General features: G+C 45.3%; 1 protein-coding gene across 2 annotated transcripts; it reads right to left on the bottom strand.

Annotated features, from left to right (window-relative positions):
- Window positions 1–18,623, bottom strand: syde1 (synapse defective Rho GTPase homolog 1). Of its 2 annotated transcripts, none has more exons than XM_033612184.2 (14): window positions 18,400–18,623; window positions 11,171–11,418; window positions 10,507–10,984; window positions 10,059–10,400; window positions 9,714–9,909; window positions 9,389–9,552; window positions 9,059–9,160; window positions 8,894–8,982; window positions 4,368–4,505; window positions 3,998–4,124; window positions 3,289–3,464; window positions 2,119–2,383; window positions 1,707–1,997; window positions 1–1,494 (listed from the first exon to the last, which is right to left on the bottom strand). In XM_033612184.2, exons 1-14 carry the CDS (start codon window positions 18,482–18,484, stop codon window positions 1,304–1,306), a joined length of 2,892 nt encoding a protein of 963 aa, XP_033468075.1. In that variant the 5' UTR covers window positions 18,485–18,623; the 3' UTR covers window positions 1–1,303. The 2 variants fall into 2 exon arrangements, with proteins under 2 accessions (XP_033468075.1, XP_078019360.1); XM_078163234.1 differs by having other exon boundaries at window positions 9,059–9,157.
- Between the last annotated feature and the right edge of the window lie 1,278 nt (window positions 18,624–19,901).

Here is a 19,901-nt window from a genome sequence, read left to right as displayed (position 1 = left end):
TAATAATAATAATAATAATATGTTTAATAGTTGGTCAGGTTAATAGGAAGTACAGAAAGGCTGCTGTGGTCTGTTCCAACAGGAACTGTGCTTCAACACTTTGGTTACATCATCTGCAGAGAAACATCGTCATCATCAATAAAAAACAGGAAGTGCTTATTATCGTTGTGCAAAACAAAATAATACTGTCAACAAAACAACAACAACAACAAACGGGAAACAGATTCAAACAACAACAACATCATTGATAACACTGAGTATGGCATCGTATTCCTTCTGTGGCTTCACAAACTCATCACACTCAGAAACTCTGTACCATGGAAACACTGACGAGCAGCTGCAGCTCACAGCGCTCTGCTGCTCCACCTGCAGCTGGTGACAAAAACCCACAGACACCTACATACACCAGCAGTGGGTGTCAGAGGCAGCAGAGCGATGAGTTCTACAGCTTGTTCACTTCAAATTTAAAGTTTCAACAATTGAAAAAAATTATGGCTTCAACAGTGCAAACAGCTCCAACATGTTCTGACAGGATGCTACCCTGATACCCAGAAGAACAACAGTTCAGTTCACATGCTCTGATGGTGTCACTGTGAGAAGAACTTAGGAAACTTCTTCATCATTAGAACATCAATAATAATAATAATAATACTGACATGAGGGTGGAACCAACAGTGTGGTTCTCTCACTGCTGGTTCCATCTTTGGAACCTGTAGTTTCAAAGTTGTGGTTCCTGTAGTGCCTCAACAGTGACACCTCAGAGAACCCTCCTCCTTCATACTAACGCTGATGCTGCGTTCACCTTTGGATCACAGAAATAAATTAATCTGCTTGATTCTGACGTGTCAGCTCTAAAACTTCTGGAAACATCCAGAGATGCTACAAGAACTATGAGAACCACATTCCTTCTGTTCCACTGTGAGCTGGACTCATCACCTCTCTGAGGACTGTCTTTGACATTCTGCAGAGATCAGAGGGAACTGAGGAGGTCAGAGGTCAAACTAACAGCTGATCTCACCATCACAGTAAATAATCCTGTTCTACATGTCTGATTGTTCTTGGTTCTGTTGAGAACCTTTCATTATTAAAGCTGTCTGAATTTCAGAGGAAAGTTTGGAACGTTTTTGAAGCCAAATTAAATTTGGATTCACAAAATTCAAGTTCAGACAATAAAGTAAATGTTTTACACCAAGACACAACTTCATCAAACATGGCAGAATGATGTCACGATCTTCCTCCTCCTGGTCCTCTTCCTGGTCCTCCTCCTGGTTCTCCTCCTGGTTCTCCTCCTGGTTCTCCTGGTCTACAGACAGATGTTGATCTGTTTGGCCAGCTCTCGGTCCAGGTCATGGATCAGAGTGTCGAAGTCCTTCAGGCTGAGTCGACAGTTAAACGGAGCATCAAAGTCCATGAAGTCGTCCACGTACAGAGCTCCTCCTCCTTCTGAGGACCATGCCTCCTTCTTCTCCTCTTCCTCCTCTTCATCCCCGCTGCCTGAAAGATCATCAACAGGAAGGCATGAGTTACGGGAGCAGAAGTCATGTTCACGGTAACACAGAACTGTCTGAAAACACATCTTTGATTCTGGGTGTAGAAGAACAGACACATTCAACAACAAACAGACTCGGTCCTGAACGTCAGGACAGACAGCCGCCATTTTTGTTTGGGTGGAGGAAATGGACAAAGCGTCCTGCTCATCTGTTTACCTCCATCACTGTCACTTCCTGCCACCTCGTCATAATCAGCTTCCTGTGCGGAGAGAAGATCTCGTCCACAGACGCTCCAGTCTCCTGCGTACCGGTTGATGGGAGGAGGACTCTCCAGCCGAGCCAGGCCTCCTCGACCCCGACGTGACACCACCACCTCCTCTTCGGAGGGCAGAGCCAATCGCAGCACAGGATGCCGCTGCTGCTGGCTCAGGGAGGAGTGTGTGAGGGCGGGGGAGGGAGGCTTGGAGACGTCCAGGTGGTCATCTGCTGGGATTCGCTGAGTCGGCACTGAGGAGGTAGAGTAAGACACTGAGCAAGGTGACACGTGCTGAAGGTAATTTGGTTTGCATAGCAACAACAGAATATCAAAGTGGGCGGAGCTTGTGGTCAATGTCTCCTCCTGTCTCACCTGGCCACAGCTGCAGCAGGTAGTGCAATGCCTCGATGTGCCGTTTGAAATCAACCGCACTCGCTATCTCCTCGCCATGACCCAGCCCCTTCCCCCCTCCTCTTCCTCCTCTCCCTCCTCCTCCTCCTCCCCCGCTCCACGCCTCCTGGGTTGGCGTGAGGAGCACCGGGCCAAAGCAGACGGCGAGGTTCTGGTGCGTCATCCTGTTGGACGAGCTGAGGGACGCCACCAGGCTGAGGTGGTCCAACAAGAGAGACAGGGTGGCCTGGAGACAGAGATAGAGAGAGAGACAGACACAGACACAGACACAGACACAGAGACAGAGACAGACACAGACAAAGACACAGAGACAGACACAGACACAGAGACAGACAGACACAGAGACAGACACAGAGAAAGAGAGACACAGAGATAGAGACAGACACAGAGACAGACACAGCGATAGAGACAGAGACAGAGACAGACAGACACAGAGACAGATACAGACACAGAGAAAGAGAGACACAGAGATAGAGACAGACACAGAGACAGAGCAGACACAGAGACAGACAGAGACAGACACAGACACAGAGAAAGAGAGACACAGAGATAGAGACAGACTCAGAGACAGACACAGCGATAGAGACAGACACAGAGATAGAGACAGACAGAGACACACAGAGACACACAGAGACAGACACAGACACAGAGAAAGAGACAGACACAGAGACAGACACAGAGAAAGAGACAGACACAGAGACAGACACAGTGATAGAGACAGACACAGAGATAGAGACAGAGACAGACACAGAGAAAGAGACAGACACAGAGACAGACACAGACACAGACACGGAGACAGACACAGAGACAGACAGAGACAGAGACAGAAACAGAGACAGACAGACACAAACAGAGAGACAGAGATAGAGACAGAGACAATGTTGGACAGATACTCCTCAACTTGGACTGAGGAAAGAAAATGTCCTCGTTGTCCAGATTTACGTCTCAACAGTAAAGAAAAAGTTGTGTCTCTGTCCTCCTGAGGACACGACTCAATGTAGCACTGCAATATTAGTACTGAGTTACTCAGTATCAGTACTCAGTTAATGCAGTATCAGTACTCAGTTACCCTCTCTGATTGCAGTACTGCAGTATTAGTACTCAGTTACTGCAGTATCAGTACTCAGTTACCCTCTCTGGAGGCGGCAGACAGGACAGCAGCTCCACAGTGTCCTGGGCCAATTGGGGGTCGGGGGTCACAGGTGGAGCTGGTGGGGGTCGTAGGGTCATGGCTTCTCTGACCACCTGGTATAGCGTCCTGGTGATGAGCGGAGACGGCAGCTCCCGCAGGTAGTCCTTCAGAATACCTGAGAAAACACACGTGACATTGAAGACAGTGAAGACGTCTGTTAAATGTGATTCACTCTCTCACCAGACTAAAATACAACATGTCGTGCCAGTGTGATGTCACATCCTGTGAGACAACAGCACAACAACTGGAGGTCGTCTCCCCACAGCTCACACTGACTATTTATCAGATTCAAACAGCCTCGTCAGTTAGTTTGACCTCTGTCTGTGGTTCTTTGTGTCTCGTTAAAACTGTCAAACTCCTGTAATAACACTTATCACATTAAAAACTAAAGTCATCTGAAGTACCATGTTGTACTCAGCGCTCAGTTAACAACCAACCCCGTGACATCAGCAGCAGCTTGTAAGATGGCTCCGCCCTGATGGAGGAGACAGGAAATACAATCTAGATCCAGATCAGGTGGATATCAGGTCCGACTGCAGTGTCACATCTTACCTACAGTAACAATCACACACACCACAGTCATATTGTTCATGTTACTGTCGGGTTCAGGTCGTCAGGTCCGAGTCACCCAGCGGTGTTTTCACTGACCTGTGATGACGTTGATGTCAGGGTACAGCTCCTCACTGAGACTCACAGCTGAACTGTTCCTCTCAAACCAATCCCTGAGTTCCTTCTTCACCGCTGCAGAACCACACAGTCTGTACAGACCAACTACCTGATGGACGGAGGGACGGACGGGGGACAGACAGTGACGGACAGAGGGACAGACAGAGGGACAGACAGGGGGATAGACAGAGTGACGGACAGGGGGCAGAGTGACAAAGGCACAGATCAGGTCCCGAACAGCAGTCAGAGTCATTTTCTTGTAGTTTTAACAATGAGTCCAAACTTCACAGTAGTTGTGTCCCACAGGACCGGTCCGTTCTGACCTGCAGTGAGCTGATGCTGGTGAACGTACCTTCAGTCCTCTGCGTTCGATCTCTGCCACAGACTTCTGGATCAGCAGAGGGATCGGAGCGGCACATCCTTCTTTCTCCACCAGGTGGTGCAGTTCAACCCCAAACACATTGGCAGGTACTGAAGAGTCACTGCTGGGCTATGGGGACAAACTCATCCTGTCACCTCTAACATCAGTGACAACAGTCACAGTGATACACAGGAAGTGATGTCACTAAGGAGACACTAACAGCTGCCAGTGCTGAAATCAAACATCTGAGTCCATCTGAACTTATTTTCATGTTTCCACCTGTCTGATGAGTCTCTGATGATTTCATCACTTCAACTAGCTGTTGTAGTCTTACTGTAGTCATAGTGCTATGGTAGTGTTACTGTAGTTATAGTGCTATGGTAGTGTTACTGTAGTCGTAGTGCTATGGTAGTGTTACTGTAGTCGTAGTGCTATGGTAGTGTTACTGTAGTCATAGTGCTATGGTAGTGTTACTGTAGTCGTAGTGCTATGGTAGTGTTACTGTAGTCGTAGTGCTATGGTAGTGTTACTGTAGTCATAGTGCTATGGTAGTGTTACTGTAGTTATAGTGCTATTGTAGTCTTACTGTAGTCATAGTGCTATGGTAGTGTTACTGTAGTTATAGTGCTATGGTAGTGTTACTGTAGTCGTAGTGCTATGGTAGTGTTACTGTAGTCGTAGTGCTATGGTAGTCTTACTGTAGTCATAGTGCTGTAGTAGTGTTACTGTAGTCGTAGTGCTATGGTAGTGTTACTGTAGTCATAGTGCTATGGTAGTGTTACTGTAGTCATTGTACTGTGGTAGTGTTACTGTAGTCGTAGTACTGTAGTAGTGTTACTGTAGTCGTAGTGCTATGGTAGTGTTACTGTAGTCGTAGTGCTATGGTAGTCTTACTGTAGTACTGTAGTAGTGTTACTGTAGTCATAGTGCTATGGTAGTGTTACTGTAGTCGTAGTACTGTAGTAGTGTTACTGTAGTCATAGTGCTATGGTAGTCTTACTGTAGTCGTAGTACTGTAGTAGTGTTACTGTAGTACTGTAGTAGTGTTACTGTAGTTGTAGTGCTATGGTAGTGTTACTGTAGTCATAGTGCTGTGGTAGTGTTACTGTAGTCGTAGTACTGTAGTAGTGTTACTGTAGTCGTAGTGCTATGGTAGTCTTACTGTAGTCGTAGTACTGTAGTAGTCTTACTGTAGTCGTAGTACTGTAGTAGTGTTACTGTAGTCGTAGTGCTGTAGTAGCGTTACTGTAGTCATAGTGCTGTGGTAGTGTTACTGTAGTCATAGTACTGTAGTAGTGTTACTGTAGTCGTAGTGCTGTGGTAGTGTTACTGTAGTCATAGTACTGTAGTAGTGTTACTGTAGTCATAGTGCTGTGGTAGTGTTACTGTAGTCATAGTACTGTAGTAGTGTTACTGTAGTCATAGTGCTATGGTAGTGTTACTGTAGTCATAGTGCTATGGTAGTGTTACTGTAGTCATAGTGCTGTAGTAGTCTTTCTGTAGTCATAGTGCTGTGGTAGTATTACTGTAGTCATTGTACTGTGGTAGTGCTACTGTAGTCGTAGTACTGTTGTAGTCTTACTGTAGTCATAATGCTATGGTAGTGTTACTGTAGTCATAGTACTGTTCTAGTCTTACCGTAGTCATAGTGCTATGGTAGTGTTACTGTAGTCGTAGTACTGTAGTAGTGTTACTGTAGTCGTAGTGCTATGGTAGTCTTACTGTAGTCGTAGTACTGTAGTAGTCTTACTGTAGTCGTAGTACTGTAGTAGTGTTACTGTAGTCGTAGTGCTGTGGTAGTGTTACTGTAGTCATAATACTGTAGTAGTGTTACTGTAGTCGTAGTGCTGTGGTAGTGTTGCTGTAGTCGTAGTACTGTAGTAGTGTTACTGTAGTCGTAGTGCTGTGGTAGGGTTACTGTAGTCGTAGTACTGTAGTAGTGTTACTGTAGTCATTGTACTGCGGTAGTGTTACTGTAGTCGTAGTACTGTAGTAGTGTTACTGTAGTCGTAGTGCTGTGGTAGTGTTACTGTAGTCGTGGTGCTATGGTAGTGTTACTGTAGTCATAATACTGTAGTAGTGTTACTGTAGTCATAGTATTGTGGTAGTGTTACTGTAGTCATAGTGCTGTGGTAGTGTTACTGTAGTCGTAGTGCTATGGTAGTGTTACTGTAGTCATAGTACTGTAGTAGTGTTACTGTAGTCGCAGTACTGTAGTAGTGTTACTGTAGTCGTAGTGCTATGGTAGTGTTACTGTAGTCATAGTACTGTCGTAGTGTTACTGTAGTCGTAGTGCTATGGTAGTGTTACTGTAGTTATAGTGCTATGGTAGTCTTACTGTAGTCATAGTGCTATGGTAGTGTTACTGTAGTCGTAGTGCTATGGTAGTCTTACTGTAGTCATAGTGCTATGGTAGTGTTACTGTAGTTATAGTGCTATGGTAGTCTTACTGTAGTCATAGTGCTATGGTAGTGTTACTGTAGTTATAGTGCTATGGTAGTGTTACTGTAGTCGTAGTGCTATGGTAGTGTTACTGTAGTCATTGTACTGTGGTAGTGTTACTGTAGTCGTAGTACTGTAGTAGTGTTACTGTAGTCGTAGTGCTATGGTAGTCTTACTGTAGTACTGTAGTAGTGTTACTGTAGTCATAGTGCTATGGTAGTGTTACTGTAGTCGTAGTACTGTAGTAGTGTTACTGTAGTCATAGTGCTATGGTAGTCTTACTGTAGTCGTAGTACTGTAGTAGTGTTACTGTAGTCATAGTGCTATGGTAGTCTTACTGTAGTCGTAGTGCTATGGTAGTGTTACTGTAGTCGTAGTACTGTAGTAGTGTTACTGTAGTCGTAGTGCTATGGTAGTGTTACTGTAGTCATAGTGCTATGGTAGTGTTACTGTAGTCGTAGTACTGTAGTAGTGTTACTGTAGTCATAGTGCTATGGTAGTCTTACTGTAGTCGTAGTACTGTAGTAGTGTTACTGTAGTACTGTAGTAGTGTTACTGTAGTTGTAGTGCTATGGTAGTGTTACTGTAGTCATGGTGCTGTAGTAGTGTTACTGTAGTCATAGTGCTGTGGTAGTGTTACTGTAGTCGTAGTACTGTAGTAGTGTTACTGTAGTCGTAGTGCTATGGTAGTCTTACTGTAGTCGTAGTACTGTAGTAGTCTTACTGTAGTCGTAGTACTGTAGTAGTGTTACTGTAGTCGTAGTGCTGTAGTAGCGTTACTGTAGTCATAGTGCTGTGATAGTGTTACTGTAGTCATAGTACTGTAGTAGTGTTACTGTAGTCGTAGTGCTGTGGTAGTGTTACTGTAGTCATAGTACTGTAGTAGCGTTACTGTAGTCATAGTGCTGTAGTAGTGTTACTGTAGTCATAGTGCTATGGTAGTGTTACTGTAGTCATAGTGCTGTAGTAGTCTTTCTGTAGTCATAGTGCTGTGGTAGTATTACTGTAGTCATTGTACTGTGGTAGTGTTACTATAGTCGTAGTACTGTTGTAGTCTTACTGTAGTCATAATGCTATGGTAGTGTTACTGTAGTCATAGTACTGTTCTAGTCTTACTGTAGTCATAGTGCTATGGTAGTGTTACTGTAGTCGTAGTACTGTAGTAGTGTTACTGTAGTCGTAGTGCTATGGTAGTCTTACTGTAGTCGTAGTACTGTAGTAGTCTTACTGTAGTCGTAGTACTGTAGTAGTGTTACTGTAGTCGTAGTGCTGTGGTAGTGTTACTGTAGTCATAGTACTGTAGTAGTGTTACTGTAGTCGTAGTGCTATGGTAGTGTTACTGTAGTCGTAGTACTGTAGTAGTGTTACTGTAGTCGTAGTGCTGTGGTAGGGTTACTGTAGTCGTAGTACTGTAGTAGTGTTACTGTAGTCATTGTACTGCGGTAGTGTTACTGTAGTCGTAGTACTGTAGTAGTGTTACTGTAGTCGTAGTGCTGTGGTAGTGTTACTGTAGTCGTGGTGCTATGGTAGTGTTACTGTAGTCATAATACTGTAGTAGTGTTACTGTAGTCATAGTATTGTGGTAGTGTTACTGTAGTCATAGTGCTGTGGTAGTGTTACTGTAGTCATAGTATTGTGGTAGTGTTACTGTAGTCATAGTGCTGTGGTAGTGTTACTGTAGTCGTAGTGCTATGGTAGTGTTACTGTAGTCATAGTACTGTAGTAGTGTTACTGTAGTCGCAGTACTGTAGTAGTGTTACTTTAGTCGTAGTGATATGGTAGTGTTACTGTAGTCATAGTACTGTCGTAGTGTTACTGTAGTCGTAGTGCTATGGTAGTGTTACTGTAGTCATAGTACTGTAGTAGTGTTACTGTAGTCGTAGTGCTATGGTAGTGTTACTGTAGTCATAGTGCTATGGTAGTGTTACTGTAGTCATAGTACTGTAGTAGTGTTACTGTAGTTGCAGTACTGTAGTAGTGTTACTGTAGTCATAGTGCTATGGTAGTGTTACTGTAGTCATAGTACTGTTGTAGTGTTACTGTAGTCATAGTATTGTAGTTGTGTTCCAGTGTACCTGAGTGTCCCATTTCTCCTGCAGGGACAGTTTGACATAAAGAAGTCCTCGGGGCTCCAACTTCACACAAAGCTGCTGACTGCGACTTCCTGAGAGACAAAACACACACTCTGTCACACACACTGAAACAGTGAAGGTACAGAGTGTGTGCTGTGTGTACTGTACCTTTAAAGAGTGGGGGGATGGACACGCCTCCCAGTCCACAGACTCTGTTTCTGGTTGGACCACCTGACGTCTGATCCGTCCCTGATTTAGCTACTCCCACTGCTGCAGAGACACACACACACACCATCAAAATTGAACCTAATCACACACACACCAGTTCAACCAGCTCCACATCCAGACCTCCCAGTTACTGTCCAACACCTGCACCACTCAGGTTAACTGGTCAGAGTGGAGACATGAGGGACAAATCTAAAGGGTTAAAGGACTGGCTGGTTGTGGTCATCAGGTGGTAGCAGCAGTAACAGTAGTAATCAGTGAAGACAACAGTACCTGGCGTTAACACCACTATGCGAAGCTGCCGCGCTCGCTCCAGCTCCAGGTTGAAGGCGTGATTCAACGGTAGGGCGGAGCCTCGCAGGGTCAGGAGGGCAGTCCTCGCTCTCGTCACCCCATCAATCTGGATGGCCACAAAGACTTCCTTACTTCCCTCTGACCTGAGAACAGGGACGTCCAATCAGACGAGAGAGCACTGAACCAAAGACTCCATCATTTCACACGGTCCTGAATGTAACTCTGCCGTCACGGTCCTGAACCTAACTCTGCCGTCACAGTCCTGAATGTAACTCTGCCGTCACTCGTCCAGGTGTGTTCCTACCTGCTGCTCTTCATCTCCTCCAGGCCCATCAGGTGAACTGTCAGTAAACCTGTCACCCGCTGGCTGCAGCGTGGTGGATCGCAGCCCACGTACAGTTGGAACGAACTGACGTCACACGCTGTTTCCTGGGAAGTGGTGATGGGAGGAGCCTGTTGCCGTGGCAGCAGTTCAGGGGAGTCCCCATCACTAAGGTAACCTAAAGGTTTACAAACATTTTACATTTAGAAAAACAAACAAACAGCTCAAGTGATTTAGACTCAAAGGACGAGTCAGCCAGGGGGCAGGACATGTCAGATGGAACTTGTACATTCGTCTTTGTTTTGTCCATAATTGTGAAAACTTTACCTCCTTTGGCCGATCGTCCTCTTGATGATCGTCTCCGTGGTCTGGCTGGAGGGGCAGAGCTATCCAGGTGATACCTGCTGATCACGTTCTGGTTGGACAAGGCCGATGACGATGATGCTGCACTCTTGCTGGTCGACTCGTCACCGCCCCCTCTGCCGTCGTTTCCCTGGCGATTGGCCCGGGAGGAGGAGCGAAGGCTGAGTTTACGGCGCAGCTCGGGAAGTTTCTTCATCTTCAGGGAGAGTTTCCTAACCGTACCTGGAGACCGCAGCCTGTCAATCACACTACCGGATACGCCCCCTTTCTTTTGGGAGGCGGGGCTAGAGTCTGAGGGGGCAGGGTCTGAGGGAGAAAGACACAGAGACTGAGGAACACTGAAGACAGGTCACAGAGTGGCGGATGTATTTAAGATCAGCAGAAGAATGTGGGCGGAGTCAGTCAGGTTTACCTATAGATTCTGTTGTGATGTCATCAGTATGGTGGCTAACACTGGGATTGGCGCCCTCCAGTGGACATTCTACTCTGGTGTCTCCTGGCCCCGTCCTCCTTACTGCTCCTCCCTCCTCCCTGTCGTCCCTTCTCCTCCAGATCTCCTCCTCCCTGGGCGGAGCACCTGCATCCTCCTCCTCGGGGATCGGGTTGTACCAGATGTTGCTGCTGCTCTCTGGTTGCAGGCCGCAGGCCTCATCTGAAGCCTGGGTCTTTCCTGAGGACAGCACCCAGGCTCTGCTGCTGCGATCCAGGCTCTGCAGATACGCACGCTGGCCTGACAGCTTGGTGCTGACGGAGGTGGGTGGAGCTTCAGAGGAGCCCCCTGCTGGCTGGGGGACTTCCTGCAGGACTGAGGGAGAACTGACAGGAACACAGGAGGTGCTGGTCGCATCCCAGGAGAGACTGACGCACAACCTGTCGCCACACTGCTCTGTCTGAGAGCAGGAGGAGGAAAAGAAGAAGAAGAGGAAGAGGAGGAGGTCAGGCTACCAGGAGGAGGACCAGGATAAGGTCTCCTCAGCAGGAGGAGGACAGTTCAGACTGATATTTGTAAGAACGCGACATAAACACTGAATCTTTGTGTTTTAAGATTAAATATTAAACCTCTTCTTCTCTTGTACCTTTTCTTGTGCCAGCCTCTGACTCCAGGCCTGCCCAGATGCATCCTGGGATATTCCTAAGTATCTGGGGGCGGAGCTTGAGGGCAAGGAGGTGGGTGGAGCCACATAGCCCTGTCGTGCCCACGACTGTTTCTTAGCAACTGTGATGTGGTTGTGTGGTGGCGAGGGGGGGTCAGGGTCTGGATTTGTTGTCATCGATGGTGATGATGAAGACGTCTGGAGGACAGAGTTGACCTTAACTGCGACATCTGCAGGACACACACACACACACACACACACACACAGAGTATTTAAACCAGAGACAAATGAATTTATCAGTGTGTTTCTGACTTCAGTTAAAACTGGATCTGACGTTAGTTGGTCTGACATCATACAGGTGATGCTCTCTGATTGGCTGGCAGCTGTCTTTCTCTAACCTGCAGGTAACCATGGCAACAACATGGATGCTTTGGACTACATCAGCAGTTCACTCACTTAAGAACCACTGTGACCTCCTCCAGGACCCCTGGAACATCCTCAAGAACCTAAAGAACCACTGTGGCCTCCTCCAGGACCCCTGGAACATCCTCAAGAACCTAAAGAACCACTATGACCTCCTCCAGGACCCCTGGAACATCCTCAAGAACCTAAAGAACCACTGTGACCTCCTCCAGGACCCGTGGAACATCTGCAATAACCTAAAGGACCACTGTGACCTCCTCCAGGACCCGTGGAACATCCTCAAGAACCTAAAGAACCACTGTGACCTCCTCCAGGGCCCCTGGAACATCCTCAAGAACCTAAAGGACCACTGTGACCTCCTCCAGGACCCGTGGAACATCTGCAATAACCTAAAGAACCACTGTGACCTCCTCCAGAACCCCTGGAACATCCTCAAGAACCCAAAGAACCACTGTGACCTCCTCCAGGACCCCTGGGACATCTGCAAGAACCTAAAGAACCACTGTGACCTCTTCCAGGACCCCTGGAACATCTACAAGAACCTCAAGAACCACTGTGACCTCTTCCAGAACCCCCGGAACATCCTCAAGAACCTAAAGAACCACTGCGACCTCCTCCAGGACCCCTGGGACATCTGCAAGAACCTAAAGAACCACTGCGACCTCCTCCAGGACCCCTGGGACATCTGCAAGAACCTAAAGAACCACTGTGACCTCTTCCAGGATGCCCGGAACATCCTCAAGAACCTAAAGAACCACTGTGACCTCTTCCAGGACCCCTGGGACATCCTCAAGAACCTAAAGAACCACTGCGACCTCCTCCAGGACCCCTGGGACATCTGCAAGAACCTAAAGAACCACTGCGACCTCCTCCAGGACCCCTGGGACATCTGCAAGAACCTAAAGAACCACTGTGACCTCTTCCAGGATGCCCGGAACATCCTCAAGAACCTAAAGAACCACTGTGACCTCTTCCAGAACCCCCGGAACATCCTCAAGAACCTAAAGAACCACTGCGACCTCCTCCAGGACCCCTGGGACATCTGCAAGAACCTAAAGAACCACTGCGACCTCCTCCAGGACCCCTGGGACATCTGCAAGAACCTAAAGAACCACTGTGACCTCTTCCAGGATGCCCGGAACATCCTCAAGAACCTAAAGAACCACTTTGACCTCTTCCAGGACCCCTGGGACATCCTCAAGAACCCAAAGAACCACTGTGACCTCCTCCAGGACCCCTGGAACATCTACAAGAACCCAAAGAACCACTGTGACCTCCTCCAGGACCCCTGGGACATCTGCAAGAACCCAAAGAACCACTGTGACCTCTTCCAGGACCCCTGGAACATCCTCAAGAACCTAAAGAATCACACAACGACTATAACCATGACGACAATGATGTGGTGGAGAAGAAGAAGAAGACCATGCTGATGATGCTGATGATGATCAGGATGGATTCAGTATTGCTGTTCTGAACACAGGTGAGGAGACCAGGAGAACCCACCTGAGGATCTGAGGCTGAGAACTGACTCATATGGGGTCAATATTTCTGCTGTGGAGCTGAGTTCAGACTGAATGGGCTTTAATAGAGTTTGGTTTAATCTGTAAATCAGAGGACAGAAGGACTGATGAACTGATGAGTTCAGAGTCAGACGAGGTTTATCAGTGATCAATAAACTGATCAGGACCGACCTCGTCTGTTGAAGCAGTGATCAGTGATAATCGTCTACACCTCAGATTGTCTCTGTCTCTTACTGTGTCTGTACAACTGCTCTGACTGGACAGGAAGTGATACTCTCCAGAGGTCGGCCTCCACTTCCTGTCGTCTGAATGAAGCCAAAGAGGAGCTGATGGCGGACTGAGACTGTGTGAATGTGTGAACGTGTGACTGTGTGACTGAGCGAGCTAATAATAAAGCATCTGTTTTTAATTCTCAGAAGCCTGAGAAATACTGATCACTGAGGGGAGGGGGGAGGGGAGGAGGAGAAAGGGGAGGGAAGGAGAGGAGAGGAGGGAGGGGTGGGGGGAGTAGAGGGGGGAGGTGAAGAATAAACAGCTGTGAGTTTGCAGATGTCAATGAACTCTCTGTATTTAAGACTAAACACACACTGCTGACTATTCACTATTCATTACTGTCTCAACACACACACACACACACACACACTAACACACAGTATCACAGTGTGTTAGTGTGTGCCAGTGTGTGTGTGTGTAACAGTGTGACAGTGTCAGTGTGCCCTGCAGCTTTAGGAGTCGTCTCTAACTTCTCTAAATGTTGGGTTTGTTTTCAGTGTCTTAGATTTTAAAGTGAATCTTTGTTTCTTTGATTTGAATCTTTGAATGTTTGAAACTTGTCGACTTCTTCATGTAAAACAGTCCTGAGTTTAAACTGTTAACTACGACAAGACAACACTCAAATAAACAATAAACAGGAAGCGACCACATACACACACACACACACACACACACATACATACACACACACACACACTCAGGTCTAATGACAGGAAGTGACCCAGTTAGTCTTCAGGAAGTTGATCATTAAAATGTGTAGAAGAAGAGCAGATAGCAGCGGTGTCGGCTCAGAGACATCTCCTTATATTTAATAACTCTTCAGATCCACTTAGGGACTGTTTGGGGGGGGCTGGAATCAAACCCACGGCTGCTGCAGAAGGACATTGTCTCTGTACGTGGGACGCCCACTGTAACCACTGAGCTACTGAGACCTTATCACCAGTTTGTAAAGAAGAAAATGCAGGAGGAGTTGTTTTCTTTGAAATTCACCGAAATGACCAATTCATCAGCCAGGAACTGGAAAAACTGAAATTATCAATGGATTTTAAAATTTCCAACGGTCCTTGGACACATCATGGCTGACGAATGCTCTAGTCAAATAAATCAATAAATAAAATAAAAATCTGAGCTCAAAATAGTGACATTTAATCAGCATCGTTTTCCTCCTGAAAACCAGTCACATGATGTCACAGACAGGTCAGATGTGATGTCACAGATCAGATGTGATGTCACAGATGTGATGTGATGTGGAGTTTAAATGTTCAGATTTTAGAGGTGAAGTTCAGTGAAAAGGTCTCATTGTGTCTGCAGATGAGCTGCGTGACTCTGATCACATGACTCTGATTTGACTGATTGATGAAGAGGAGGACTCCATGATCTGTTAAACACACCTGTCTGATCTGACCTATGACCTCTACCTGTTTGTCTCATCAGCCTCTGTACCTGACTTTATTAACACAGGTCTGTTTGTCCCGCTCATGGCTGTATCCATGACAACGAAGCTGCTCTGACCACGACAGAGGATTTCTTCTGTTCCTCAACATGGAACCGGTTCAGTTCTGGTTCTGGTTCTTATTGTCACATGAACCATTCAGAACATTAGGACCTAAAATAACCTGGTTCAGAACCTGAGGGGTCGGTTCTCACCTGAACCGAACACACCTGAAGTGAGAATCATGGGCGTGTCATATTCTACAGGTCAACTGAACATCAGGTGATCACTGACAGCCGCCATCTTGCTTCTACTGTTTACCTTGTTGTGTCCCTCCCTCTGCTGATGACACGTCTGATTACAGTGGTTCTGAACCAAAGTCCCCAGAACTCTGAACAGAACCAGGTCAAGAACCAAAGTGGTCTAATCAGAAAAAAACAAACAACAGAGTTCAGCTCTTTGTTTGTTGACTCACGGTTGCCACAGCAACAGCAGCAGCTGACTGAGTCTCTAGGCCAGATGTGAACTGTTGCATTGTGGGAGAGCAGAGATGAACTGAAACGCTGTGATGTCATCATTCAGGACAAACCATCATAACTCTGACTTTTCATCATCAGTTAAACATGTTGATGAGTCTGACGACGTTCAACCTCAGCTGGACTCTGTGTTCACTGATGATTAGCTCATGTTAGTATGCTAACATGCTAAGCTAAAGTCTGCAGACTAAAGACAACCAGCGTTAAAGAAACGTGTCGATATCTTTGGTGGCGGCTCTAAAACGGTGGTCCTACATCACACAGAGAGGTTCAAGGATGGTTGTCATCACGGTCTGTGATCAAAGACAGCCTGGGATAAAATTCTGACAGTGTGACTGCTGTTACCACCTACATCTGCTAACCAACCAATAGAAATGCAGCATGAAATGAGCCAAACAAACAGACGGACAGCAGCTCGCCATGGAGGCAAAACTGAAGCACTAAAAGAAATGTGAGGAAAACCTTGTGAAGTCTTGTGACGTGTCCTCCAGCTCTGACCATGATCGGGTAAAGAAGGACGAAGCATGGAAGGATATAGAGGCGGAGCTACAGCTGCCAGGTGATACACCTAGCAGCTAGCAAACACACACACACACACACACACACACACACACACTGCAGTATATCGTACCCACAGAACTTCAGGTTATGTATTAGTATGAGCCTCTCTGTTGTCCTTCACAGTTGAAGTAATAACCCTGCAGCATCACTCAGTGTGAAGCTGTGACATCATAGCGTGTGACTCAGTTGGCACCGTACGTCATCATACAGTCTGCAGACATCAAACATGATGTTTATCCAATCCATGTGACACAGTGGAGCTGCACTAAACTTATCAGACTGATCAGATCTCACAGTCTGTAGGGAGGACTGACAGATGCTGAACATGGTATCATACACACACACATCATACAAACACACACACATCATACACAAACACAAACACATCATACACACACATCACAGCTGTAACATGTTTCCTCAACACGAGAACATGTTCTGTTTCATGTTTCCTTCACATGAGAACATGTTCTAATGTTTCATGATTCCTTCACATGAGAACATGTTCTAATGTTTCATGTTTCCTTCACATGAGAACTTGTTTTAATGTTTCATGTTTCCTTCACATGAGAACATGTTTTAATGTTTCATGTTTCCTTCACACGAGAACATGTTTTAATGTTTCATGTTTTCTTCACATGAGAACTTGTTCTAATGTTTCATGTTTCCTTCACACAAGAACATGTTGTTTCATGTTTCCTTCGCACGAGAATATGTTCTAATGTTTCTAATGTTTCATGTTTCCTTCACATAAGAACTTGTTTTAATGTTTTATGTTTCCTTCACATGAGAACGTGTTTTAATGTTTCATGTTTTCTTTACATGAGAACATGTTCTGTTTTTTATGTTTCCTCAGCATAAGAACATGTTCTAATGTTTCATGTTTCCTTTGCATGAGAACATATTCTAATGTTTCATGTTTCCTCCACACAAGAACATGTTTTAATGTTTCATGTTTCCTCAACATGAGAACATGTTGTAATGTTTCATGTTTCCCTCACATGAGAACATGTTCTAATGTTTCATGTTTCCTCAACACAAGAACATGTTTTAATGTTTCATGTTTCCTTCACACGAGAACATGTTGTAATGTTTCTAATGTTTCATGTTTCCTTCACATGAGAACATGTTCTAATGTTTCTAATGTTTCATGTTTCCTTCACATGAGAACTTGTTATAATGTTTCATGTTTCCTTCACACGAGAACATGTTGTAATGTTTCTAATGTTTCCTTCACATGAGAACTTGTTATAATGTTTCATGTTTCCTTCACATGAGAACATGTTGTAATGTTTCTAATGTTTCATGCTTCCTTCACATGAGAACTTGTTATAATGTTTCATGTTTCCTTCACATGAGAACATGTTCTAATGTTTCTAATGTTTCATGTTTCCTTCACATGAGAACTTGTTATAATGTTTCATGTTTCCTTCACACGAGAACATGTTCTAATGTTTCTAATGTTTCATGTTTCCTTCACACGAGAACATGTTGTAATGTTCTAATGTTTCATGTTTCCTTCACATGAGAACATGTTTTAATGTTTCATGTTTCCTTCACATGAGAACATTCACATTAAGCGTCCTCAGCTCACAGACTGTTCCACATACATCCTGAATGTTTAACATGCTGCACATCTTGTATTCATTTTTTCTTTTTCCTTCTTATGTAAATATTGTTTTGTGCATTTTAACATTATACACATATTTTTATATTTCTAACTTTATATAATCAGTAATGTGATATTGTATTATTGTAGTTTTATAGCATACAGAACATGTTCTTATATGTTCTACTCACTTTACATCCTCAGCACATTGCACATGTTTTATTTGATATTTTTCACACTTTGTACTTTATACTTGTTATTTCTTCTTCTATAACTCTCTACATCAGAGCGAATGTAACGAACCACAGTTTCTCCCCTCAGGGATCAGTAAAGTATTTCTGCTTCTGTCTCTGAGTCTGATGAAGGTTTTTACAGCAGCTCAACATGTACTTGTACGTTCTGCTGCTTCATACGTGTACTGCAGTACTGCAGAGAAATATTAAAATGAGCTCCAGCAGCTGCAGCATCAAACTGTTAACACATCAGTAATGATAACACATTAATATCATACAGTATATGTTACTCCACATGAAGAGTACTCTGAGTGATACTGTTGTACTTTTACTTCAGTAACATTTGTATCTCTACACTGTGGCATCAGCACTGTAACTGCAGTAAAGGGTCAGAGGGACTCTCATAGGTTTGATCTGTTTAAGGAACAAAGTTTAGTTTGTTGATGTGACCTCAGATCAGCAGAGAGAAGACGTTTTAGTAAACAGGACGTTCACGCTCGGTTCACCAACAGTTAACAGTCATCACTAACATTAACACTAACCAGTGAACTTTAACCCCGTCACTAACCCCAACAGATGAAGGTGGAGGTGTACAGAGTGAATAAAGTGTTGTGGGCTCCTCACCGCTCTCTTTGGGGTCCGTCTTCCTCCTGGATCTGTCTTTGCCTCTCAGCCTGGAGAAGGTTCTCTTCAGCAGGGGCTCGGCCATGGTGGACCCCCCCTCCCTGCGTCCCGCTCCGTCCTCCTCAGGGTGGAGGTCCTGGAGACGATAATCCAGCAGGAGCACAGAGGAGTCAGCGCTCCTTCATGGTGCTCAGATCACAGTGTTCACACTCGGCCATGACTCCAACTCCTCGTCCACTTTGACTCTGAGCTGCAGAACAGGAAATGAATTCCACACATTCTTTCCCAAACTCCCCCCTCCTCCTCCTCCTCCTCGTCCTCCTCCTCCTCCTCCTCCTCCTGTTCCTCCTCCCACTCTCCTCCCTCCACTGGGACAGAAGGACACACAGGATTCATGGGAAACGTAGTCCTGAATACTGTCAGAACAGCTTTAATTCAACCATCAGATGTTTTTATTCTTCTGCTGATATAAAATAAAAAGGTGATCCTTCATCAGACCAAGGACTCATCTGCTTCATCATCATCGTCATCTTTATTATCATTATTATTATTATTTGTACCAGTACGTCTTCATGTTTAGTCTCACCTCTCACCTCACAGATCACACTTTCTTCTTCTACTGTCACTAGTCGTACTTCATGTGTTCATACAAGTTCAGTGTCTTTAATTCTGCTGCTGATGGTTCAACACTCATTCTGGATCAGTCTGTGAAACTGAAATAAACACAGACTGTGATGAGCTTCATTTAAGTACAGTCCAGACACATTTAATATTCAAACTGAGAAATTATATTGTTCTAATAAAGTTGTGACAGCAGCAACAGCAGAGGGGGAAACACCTGTGTGTGACCCTCCTCAGTTAAACAGGTAACAGATTAAAGAATCATTAACAGGAGCCTGTTTCCTGTCACTGCGTGACATCATCACCTCAGTCAGTGTTTGCAAAGTGAGGACACTGAGTGTTGAAGTTTATCTGACTTCAGTGTCTCAACAGTCCCATGATGCACCTCTCCGGGGTCGACGCTTCATCATGTTCCACACATGTTCAGTGGGAGACAGGTGTGGACTGCAGGCAGGTCAGTCTGGTACCTGCACTCTGTCACTGCGAAGCTACGCTGTTGGAACACGTCACAATGTGACTCATTGTCTCGCTGAAATAAGACGGGACATCCCTGAAAGAGACAGTGTCTGGATGGCAGCATATGTTGCTCCAAAACCTGGATGGACCTTTCATCATTCATGGAGCCTTCACAGGTGTGACATTACCCATGATGCACCTCCATCCATTACAGACAGGAAGTTACCCATGATGCACCTCCATCCATCACAGAGAGGAAGTTACCCATGATGCACCTCCATCCATCACAGACAGGAAGTTACCCATGATGCACCTCCATCCATCACAGACAGGAAGTTTCCCATGATGCAATCTGGAAATCCATCGGTAAAAAAAAAAATAAATAAATAAATAAATAAATAAAATCCTTTTTTTTTTCTTCCATT

This window comes from Epinephelus lanceolatus, chromosome 21, assembly GCF_041903045.1.
Source record: "Epinephelus lanceolatus isolate andai-2023 chromosome 21, ASM4190304v1, whole genome shotgun sequence".
Taxonomy (NCBI): Eukaryota; Metazoa; Chordata; class Actinopteri; order Perciformes; family Serranidae; genus Epinephelus; species Epinephelus lanceolatus.
The sequence above is the reverse complement of the archived record's forward strand: the minus strand, read 5'-3'. Positions and strand labels throughout refer to the sequence as shown.